The sequence below is a fragment of the Sinocyclocheilus anshuiensis genome, unplaced genomic scaffold (assembly GCF_001515605.1).
Source record: "Sinocyclocheilus anshuiensis isolate Anshui unplaced genomic scaffold, SAMN03320099.WGS_v1.1 scaffold1107, whole genome shotgun sequence".
NCBI classification, from domain to species: domain Eukaryota; kingdom Metazoa; phylum Chordata; class Actinopteri; order Cypriniformes; family Cyprinidae; genus Sinocyclocheilus; species Sinocyclocheilus anshuiensis.
In genome coordinates, this window is record NW_015544191.1 from 95,959 (window position 1) to 105,765 (window position 9,807).

Genomic DNA, 9,807 nt, shown 5'->3' on the forward strand with positions numbered 1-9,807 from the left:
ACAGCACTCCAGTCCATCAGTTAACATCTGGAGAAGACAAAAGCTGAAACTAATCCAGCATTAAGACGTTTTTAACTAAAATACCATAGAGTCCATAATCTATAATAACTCTTCCTCCAGTGAAAAAGTGTTCTGGTCTGAATCAGGAGTTCATCTCATCTCAATGCTAAATTTCTCCAAATCTGTTTAGATGAAGAAACAAACTCATCTATATCTTGAAATGCCTGGGGATGAGCACTTTTTAAGGAAATTGTAATTGTTGCATCAACTATTCCTGAATAGTTTCCAGAAGCAGCTTGTTGAACTACTACAATATGTGCAGTATAATAAAGGTTTACTTGGTAATTCTGACCCTCTGCTTTATGCTAATAGTATGTGTAGAAGCTGTAACCGTGAGTTTGTGGCTGTGGTCACTATAAAGCACACATGCGGTGCGTGTAGTAAAGCTGATGGTGTGGTGGTAGGGTCTGAACAATAAGAAGACTCTGCCAGCAGGAGGCACTATTCTGCACTGTCTGGACAACATCGCCACCTTCATGGAGACGCTTCCCATGGACTCACCCAGCAACCTGTGGACAACCATCTCGAACCAGTTCCACACATTTCTAACCAAACTACCTGCTGTTCTGCCGCTCAAGGTACCAGTTCAGCCTTTCTGTGCTCTGTAACGCCAGAGGAATCAGAATAAATGCTCGTAGTTTACTCCTCTTAAGAGTTCCTCCTGTTTCTTCTCTTTTCTGAAGTGTCCGCTGGACTCGAGTCTGAGAATTATCATTTGCTTGCTGAAAATTCCTGTAACAAATGCAACAAGAGTAAGTTCATACATTCCTTCTGCTCTGCTGGTCATTTAATTTCCCTTCAGATGATATGAAAATATCTTATGACATGAATAATGGGATAATGAGAATATCAGAAGTGTGCTGTTTTAAATGTTCTGCTGGGGCTGATGAAGTGCACTGCTTGTCTGGTGTCTTTCTGACAGAGTCTGCTGGAGCCCTTCTCCAAACTCCTGAGTTTCGTTCTCCAGTACGGTGTGTTCAGTCTCTCGTATCTCGTAGAGCTCTGCGGTTTATGCTACAAAACCTTCAGCAAGGTGAACAGCTCTGTACATCCGTGTTTATTCCAGCAGAGAGAATCAGAACACCTGGCATGGGTTTCTGCCCTCTGCATGTTGCTGCCAAGATTTTACAGCCTCTTGTTTAAAAAAAATGACATTTATTAATGCAGTTTTTCTCCAATGCTAAATGAATATTCACTAAATATCATTTGATGATCATTTCATAATCATCATCAGGAGGAAAGAGTATACAAACTTTTTTCAGAATAAATAAAAACATAATAATCTTTCCTGTTTTTTATCCTTTTTCCTTAAGAAATAATGTCTGCATGTTGTGAAGCAATGCTTTGTTTGGTAAAAAAAAAAAGAAGAAGAAGACGACAAAACTTTGTTTTAATGTGTTTAATAAGTAATAATGTGTTTTGTAGAGCAGAGGTTTCAAAACTTGAAAAAAACTGCATTATTCCCTTTAAGTTTTTTTTTCTTCTTAATTTTCCATGTAATATTACTACATTAAATAGGCTTTTATTCAGACCATTCAGACGTTTTTTGAACGATTTATTAAAAGAAGCTCATAAGAATAATTTGTTCATGAATTAGATTACACTTTGTTGTGCAACACGTTTGTTCTTGCGAGGAAACTGCTGTGTGTCGTCAGAAATATGTAAATAGAAGATGATGCTTTATGGAGTTTTGCTGTTGATAGATTATCTAGATATCAGAGAGAAGCAGTGGTCAGCTGTCAAACGAGAGATGTCAGCATTCAGAAGTGTGGCGAGATCTTTTAGCAAACTGCACATTTTTGAAAATGACTTTCTATAAGCTGCTTTCCTCCTCTTCCATGCAGGAGAGGGACAAGTTCTACATGTCTCGTGTGGTTGTTCTGGAGTTGCTTCAGGCTCTGAAGTTCAAGTCATCGATTCCTGATACGAACCTGCTGCTGCTGGTGCAGGTAATGCATCTGTGAATCTGCGTCTCACAATAAGGGAGGGTGGAGCAAACACACGTGGATGCATAACTAGTTTTCTATTGCTAGTACTACTGATATGTCAGACAGCTTCTGTGACTGGTCACATTTAATGTAAAAACAATCAAAGACTGGTGTGTAGTTGAGGGATGATGAATGAGACCGCTCAGGATCCGTCTGAGAGATTGATATCGTCTCGTCTGTCATCTCAGTTTGTGTGCACAGACATCGGGACCAGGCTGGCCGAGTCCACCATCCTCCAGAAGCACATGATCTCCGCTCTGCCCGGGGTGAGACTCGTCTGCTGCAGTACTGATGTGTCTGCTCGTTAGTGTTGACTGTAGACGTCACAGCTGTTCTGTCCCCTCAGTGCACCACAGCAGCGATGGAGTGCTTGCGGCAGTATCTGAGCGAGCTGCTGGACTTCATCGCAGACATGCACACGCTGACCAAACTAAAGGTATTGGTCACACTCATCTAACCGTCAGGCCTGCAGTGGGAACTCATGTTTCATGTGTCTTTGTACACTGGCTGTCATGTACCATCATGGAAACTTCTGTCTCATCTGCTGGAAGTTCCTCCAACGGTAGAGCGTGGCACTAGCATCAATAAAACCATGGATTTGATTCTCAGGGAACACGTGAACTTAATCAGATCTATTCCTTAAAAGCAGTGTAAAGGTGGCGTTCCACCAGCCGATTTCAACAGCTGGATTGTGGTCGAGGTAGTCTCGCCAGCTGACTGTCTCTTCAGTCGGAGGTCCATCATGCACACAGATAAAAAAATTGATGGTTGTCACAGATTAAACGACTGCCTCTGAGTCGCACAGACAGAATGTTACGTTTTCGACTGTAATGACCCCTCCGCATCTCCAGCGATTATGTAAATGAGGCTTTTGACTGGAAATCAGCTGAAAATCGGCTGCTGAGAAGCCTTAAGTCTCTTGGGATAAAAGTGTGTGCCTGCATGCATGAATGTAAAATGCTGAAAGCAGGTGATGTGTGTCATGTGTGTGTGCGTGTAGAGCCACATGAAGGCGTGCTGTCAGCCGCTGCACGAGGACACGTTCGGCGGGAATCTGAAGGTCGGTCTGGCTCAGATAGCGGCGATGGAGATCAGCAAAGGCAACCACAGAGACAACAAAGCGGTTATTCGCTACCTGCCTTGGCTTTACCATCCGCCTTCTGCTATGCAACAAGGGTAAAATCCACCGTCATCACGTGTGTTGTGTGTGTGTCGTCAGCGCCCAGCATCAGCTTGAGCTTTTACACTGTGCTTGTGTTTCCTCAGACCCAAAGAGTTCATCGAGTGCGTGTCACACATTCGCCAGCTGTCTTGGCTGCTGCTGGGGTCTCTTACCCACAGTGCTTTGCATCAGGGCTCCTCGTGCTGTATGCCCATTCCACTGGATGCTGGATCTCATATCGCAGACCATCTGATTGTCATCCTGATAGGATTCCCAGAGCAGTCCAAGGTATGATAATGGAGCGGTTCTGCTTGGAGGAGATCCAGAGACGTGACTCTGATGTTGCTCCTCTCTCTGTGTGTGTCTGCAGACGTCAGTGCTGCACATGTGTTCGCTGTTCCACGCCTTCATGTTCGCCCAGCTGTGGACCATCTACTGCGAGCAGGCCACGGCCAACCCGACCAATCAGAACCAGAACGAGTTCTCCTCGTGCGCCATCCTCACGGGCCTGGAGTTCTGGAGCCGCGTGACTCCCAGCATCCTCCAGCTCATGGCCCACAACAAAGTGGTAAACCTGCCATTTACTCAGACTCGGTGTGATCCGGCTTCTCTCTCAGTGCATCACTTTGAAGCATTTCTACATTAGAAGCTGTTTTTTGACATTTGAACATGTCAGAGTATTTCTTAAGGCTTGTGTTTTAGCTCTAAACAGCTTACGTTTGACATTTGACATCTGATATAAACTGATTTCAGATACAAAACTGACTCCTGTTCTAGACTGAGAAATTACTCCATATGAATGAGCAAAGATTATCAATCTTTATTCATTTTAACTGATGGGAAAGCTCTGTGCAAAGCTAGAACAACCTCTGAAAGTACCTTGTTCACAGACACAGTGGTGACAGCAGATCTGCTCTTTTTCTTCATGTTTCAGATGGTAGAGATGGTCTGCTTGCATGTCATCAGTCTAATGGAGGCCTTGCAGGAGTGTAACTCCACCATCTTTGTAAAAGTAGGAGGGATTTCTTACTACAAATGCTTAACATTCAGACGTTTTTTGAACGATTTATTAAAAGAAGCTCATAAGAATAATTTGTTCATGAATTAGATTACACTTTGTTGTGCAACACGTTTGTTCTTGCGAGGAAACTGCTGTGTGTCGTCAGAAATATGTAAATAGAAGATGATGCTTTATGGAGTTTTGCTGTTGATAGATTATCTAGATATCAGAGAGAAGCAGTGGTCAGCTGTCAAACGAGAGATGTCAGCATTCAGAAGTGTGGCGAGATCTTTTAGCAAACTGCACATTTTTGAAAATGACTTTCTATAAGCTGCTTTCCTCCTCTTCCATGCAGGAGAGGGACAAGTTCTACATGTCTCGTGTGGTTGTTCTGGAGTTGCTTCAGGCTCTGAAGTTCAAGTCATCGATTCCTGATACGAACCTGCTGCTGCTGGTGCAGGTAATGCATCTGTGAATCTGCGTCTCACAATAAGGGAGGGTGGAGCAAACACACGTGGATGCATAACTAGTTTTCTATTGCTAGTACTACTGATATGTCAGACAGCTTCTGTGACTGGTCACATTTAATGTAAAAACAATCAAAGACTGGTGTGTAGTTGAGGGATGATGAATGAGACCGCTCAGGATCCGTCTGAGAGATTGATATCGTCTCGTCTGTCATCTCAGTTTGTGTGCACAGACATCGGGACCAGGCTGGCCGAGTCCACCATCCTCCAGAAGCACATGATCTCCGCTCTGCCCGGGGTGAGACTCGTCTGCTGCAGTACTGATGTGTCTGCTCGTTAGTGTTGACTGTAGACGTCACAGCTGTTCTGTCCCCTCAGTGCACCACAGCAGCGATGGAGTGCTTGCGGCAGTATCTGAGCGAGCTGCTGGACTTCATCGCAGACATGCACACGCTGACCAAACTAAAGGTATTGGTCACACTCATCTAACCGTCAGGCCTGCAGTGGGAACTCATGTTTCATGTGTCTTTGTACACTGGCTGTCATGTACCATCATGGAAACTTCTGTCTCATCTGCTGGAAGTTCCTCCAACGGTAGAGCGTGGCACTAGCATCAATAAAACCATGGATTTGATTCTCAGGGAACACGTGAACTTAATCAGATCTATTCCTTAAAAGCAGTGTAAAGGTGGCGTTCCACCAGCCGATTTCAACAGCTGGATTGTGGTCGAGGTAGTCTCGCCAGCTGACTGTCTCTTCAGTCGGAGGTCCATCATGCACACAGATAAAAAAATTGATGGTTGTCACAGATTAAACGACTGCCTCTGAGTCGCACAGACAGAATGTTACGTTTTCGACTGTAATGACCCCTCCGCATCTCCAGCGATTATGTAAATGAGGCTTTTGACTGGAAATCAGCTGAAAATCGGCTGCTGAGAAGCCTTAAGTCTCTTGGGATAAAAGTGTGTGCCTGCATGCATGAATGTAAAATGCTGAAAGCAGGTGATGTGTGTCATGTGTGTGTGCGTGTAGAGCCACATGAAGGCGTGCTGTCAGCCGCTGCACGAGGACACGTTCGGCGGGAATCTGAAGGTCGGTCTGGCTCAGATAGCGGCGATGGAGATCAGCAAAGGCAACCACAGAGACAACAAAGCGGTTATTCGCTACCTGCCTTGGCTTTACCATCCGCCTTCTGCTATGCAACAAGGGTAAAATCCACCGTCATCACGTGTGTTGTGTGTGTGTGTCGTCAGCGCCCAGCATCAGCTTGAGCTTTTACACTGTGCTTGTGTTTCCTCAGACCCAAAGAGTTCATCGAGTGCGTGTCACACATTCGCCAGCTGTCTTGGCTGCTGCTGGGGTCTCTTACCCACAGTGCTTTGCATCAGGGCTCCTCGTGCTGTATGCCCATTCCACTGGATGCTGGATCTCATATCGCAGACCATCTGATTGTCATCCTGATAGGATTCCCAGAGCAGTCCAAGGTATGATAATGGAGCGGTTCTGCTTGGAGGAGATCCAGAGACGTGACTCTGATGTTGCTCCTCTCTCTGTGTGTGTCTGCAGACGTCAGTGCTGCACATGTGTTCGCTGTTCCACGCCTTCATGTTCGCCCAGCTGTGGACCATCTACTGCGAGCAGGCCACGGCCAACCCGACCAATCAGAACCAGAACGAGTTCTCCTCGTGCGCCATCCTCACGGGCCTGGAGTTCTGGAGCCGCGTGACTCCCAGCATCCTCCAGCTCATGGCCCACAACAAAGTGGTAAACCTGCCATTTACTCAGACTCAGTGTGATCCGGCTTCTCTCTCAGTGCATCACTTTGCAGCATTTCTACATTAGAAGCTGTTTTTTGACATTTGAACATGTCAGAGTATTTCTTAAGGCTTGTGTTTTAGCTCTAAACAGCTTACGTTTGACATTTGACATCTGATATAAACTGATTTCAGATACAAAACTGACTCCTGTTCTAGACTGAGAAATTACTCCATATGAATGAGCAAAGATTATCAATCTTTATTCATTTTAACTGATGGGAAAGCTCTGTGCAAAGCTAGAACAACCTCTGAAAGTACCTTGTTCACAGACACAGTGGTGACAGCAGATCTGCTCTTTTTCTTCATGTTTCAGATGGTAGAGATGGTCTGCTTGCATGTCATCAGTCTAATGGAGGCCTTGCAGGAGTGTAACTCCACCATCTTTGTAAAAGTAGGAGGGATTTCTTACTACAAATGCTTAAAATAAACTGTAGTGCTTAGCATTTCTACATCATGCAGTCTGAGGTGTTTATTATATTTAATGTCCTCTTCATTCTCTTCAGCTGATTCCCATGTGGCTGCCCATGATTCAGTCGAACTTAAATGTAAGTTTTCAACATATCCATTACACAATTCCCTCTTGCTGTCAACACTCTGATTCTTGCTTCTTTCTAGAGTAAACTCTCAAAATATTCCTGTTAGATAATAAACGCCCTTTGTGTGTCAATAGCATCTGTCCGCGGGTCTCCAGCTGCGTCTTCAAGCCATTCAGAACCGGGTGAACCACCAGTGTCTCCAGAATCCTGGATCCGGATCATTTCCTCTCACTCTGCGCAAGTGGCTTCAGTGCACTCAGTTTAAAATGGCCCAGGTGGAGATCCAGTCATCTGAGGCGGCGTCCCAGTTTTACCCCATGTGATCTTTAAAGCAGCGAGCTGTGTGTGATGAGGCTTTACCATCCGCCTTCTGCTATGCAACAAGGGTAAAATCCACCGTCATCACGTGTGTTGTGTGTGTGTGTCGTCAGCGCCCAGCATCAGCTTGAGCTTTTACACTGTGCTTGTGTTTCCTCAGACCCAAAGAGTTCATCGAGTGCGTGTCACACATTCGCCAGCTGTCTTGGCTGCTGCTGGGGTCTCTTACCCCCAGTGGCTGATTCCCATGTGGCTGCCCATGATTCAGTCGAACTTAAATGTAAGTTTTCAACATATCCATTACACAATTCCCTCTTGCTGTCAACACTCTGATTCTTGCTTCTTTCTAGAGTAAACTCTCAAAATATTCCTGTTAGATAATAAACGCCCTTTGTGTGTCAATAGCATCTGTCCGCGGGTCTCCAGCTGCGTCTTCAAGCCATTCAGAACCGGGTGAACCACCAGTGTCTCCAGAATCCTGGATCCGGATCATTTCCTCTCACTCTGCGCAAGTGGCTTCAGTGCACTCAGTTTAAAATGGCCCAGGTGGAGATTCAGTCATCTGAGGCGGCATCCCAGTTTTACCCCATGTGATCTTTAAAGCAGCGAGTTGTGTGTGTGATGATTAATCATATGAGCTTCTGCAGCAGCAAATGTAGTTGCTCAAGGTTCGGTGGTCTTCCTAGTGTGTGTGTTATTATCGAATACATTACAGAAATCATGCATAGAGAAAAATGTTAGCCTGTTTCAACCAGGGAAAGTTTTTTTTTGCATTATCAATAGTATGCATATTTCAAACCAAAATAAACAATTCAAAAGTTTTTTTAAAAAACAAACTGCTTGAATTTTTTCTTCAGAATCAGAAAGAGCTTTATTGCCAAGTGTGTTTGCACACACAAGGAATTCGTCTTGGTGTCAGAAGCTTCCATTACAGAAAGTACCGGAAGAAAGTTCAGTGCTCTGTAGCGTCGGCCCGAGGACAACAGTTCAAAGAGGGAGTGTGCTGGGTGTGTGGGGTCCAGAATGATTTACCAGCCCTTTTCCTCACTCTGGAGATGTACAGTTATTGGAGGTTAGGCAGGGAGCACCAATAATCCTCTCAGCAGTCCTGACTGTCCTTAGTCTCCTGATGTGTGATTTGGTAGCTGAGCCAAACCAAACTGTTATAGATGAGCACAGGACAGAATCAATGATGGCCGAGTAGAACTGGGTGAGCTGCTCCTGTGGCAGGTTGAACTTCCTCAGCTGGCGAAGGAAGTACAGCCTCTGCTGGGCCTTTTTTACAATAGAGTCAATGTGAATGTCCCACTTCAGGTCCTGAGAGATGGTGGTGCCCAGGAACCTAAATGACTCCACTTCAGCCACAGTGCTGTTCATGATGGTGAGTGGGGGGAGAGTAGGGGGGTTTCTCCTGAAGTCCACTATCATCTCCACTGTTTTAAACGTGTTGAGCTCCAGGTTGTTGTGACAGCACCAGACAGCCAGATGCTCAACTTCTTGTCTGTAAGCAGACACCTCATCATCCTGGATGAGGCAGATGACTGTAATGTCGTATGCAAATTTCAGGAGCTTCACAGAGGGGTCTTTAGAGGTGCATTTGTTTGTATACAGGGAGAAGAGCAGTGGGGAGAGCACACATCCCTGGGGGGCGCCAGTGCTGATCGTGAGAGTCTTGGATGTGAGTTTCCCCAGCATCACTAGCTGCTGCCTGTCTGTTAGGAAGCTGGTGATCCACTGACAGATAGAGCTAGGAGCAGATAGCTGGGTCAGTTTGGCAGAGAGAAGGTCAGGCATGATGGTATTGAAGGCTGAACTGAAGTCCACAAATAAGATCCTTGTATAAGACCCAGATCTGTCGAGATGTTGCAGGATGTAATGCAGTCCCATGTTGACTGCATCATCCACAGACCTGTTTGCTCTGTAGGCAAACTGAAGAGGATCCAGCAAGGGTCCAGTGATGTCCTTCAGGTAGGCCAGGACCAGTCTCTCAAATGACTTCATGACCACAGACGTGAGAGCAGCAGGTCTGTAATCATTAAGTCCAGTGGTTTTGTGTTTTTTTTGGGGGGAGGGGGGATCGTTTGAAGCAGCAGGGAACTTCACACAGCTCCACTGATCTGTTGAAGATCTGTGTGAAGATGGGGCCAGTTGGTCAGCACAGACTTTTAGACAGACAGGTGAAACACCATCTGGGCCTGAAGCTTTCCTAGACTTCTGTCTTCTGAAGACCCAGTTCACATCCTCTACACAGACCTTAAGCGCAGGTTGAATGGTGGCAGAGGGAGGGAGGGGGCTTGCAGTAGGGGTAGATGAATGTGTGAAGTGCAGATCAGAGCTGGTGTGGGGTGTGAGACTGGGCATTTCAAACCGGCAGTAAAACACATTCAGACCGTCAGCCAGTTAATGATTCTCCACAGACTGTGGGGGTGGTGTTTTTTTTTTTTTTTTTTAGGCAGGTG

The 9,807-nt window shown here is 45.6% G+C and overlaps 1 protein-coding gene across 1 annotated transcript in view; it reads left to right on the plus strand.

Annotated features, from left to right (window-relative positions):
* Positions 1 to 7,373, plus strand: part of LOC107696501 (protein unc-79 homolog) — a 53,434-nt gene extending 46,061 nt beyond the window's left edge. Inside the window, exons 35-46 of the mRNA XM_016496860.1 lie at positions 465 to 638; positions 744 to 812; positions 983 to 1,093; positions 1,905 to 2,009; positions 2,237 to 2,314; positions 2,395 to 2,484; positions 3,049 to 3,224; positions 3,315 to 3,498; positions 3,581 to 3,778; positions 4,145 to 4,222; positions 6,998 to 7,039; positions 7,165 to 7,373. Coding sequence (XP_016352346.1) covers positions 465 to 638; positions 744 to 812; positions 983 to 1,093; positions 1,905 to 2,009; positions 2,237 to 2,314; positions 2,395 to 2,484; positions 3,049 to 3,224; positions 3,315 to 3,498; positions 3,581 to 3,778; positions 4,145 to 4,222; positions 6,998 to 7,039; positions 7,165 to 7,353 — 1,494 coding nt within the window. The 3' untranslated portion in view covers positions 7,354 to 7,373. The remainder of the gene's footprint in view (positions 1 to 464; positions 639 to 743; positions 813 to 982; positions 1,094 to 1,904; positions 2,010 to 2,236; positions 2,315 to 2,394; positions 2,485 to 3,048; positions 3,225 to 3,314; positions 3,499 to 3,580; positions 3,779 to 4,144; positions 4,223 to 6,997; positions 7,040 to 7,164) is intronic.
* Positions 7,374 to 9,807: the final 2,434 nt, after the last annotated feature.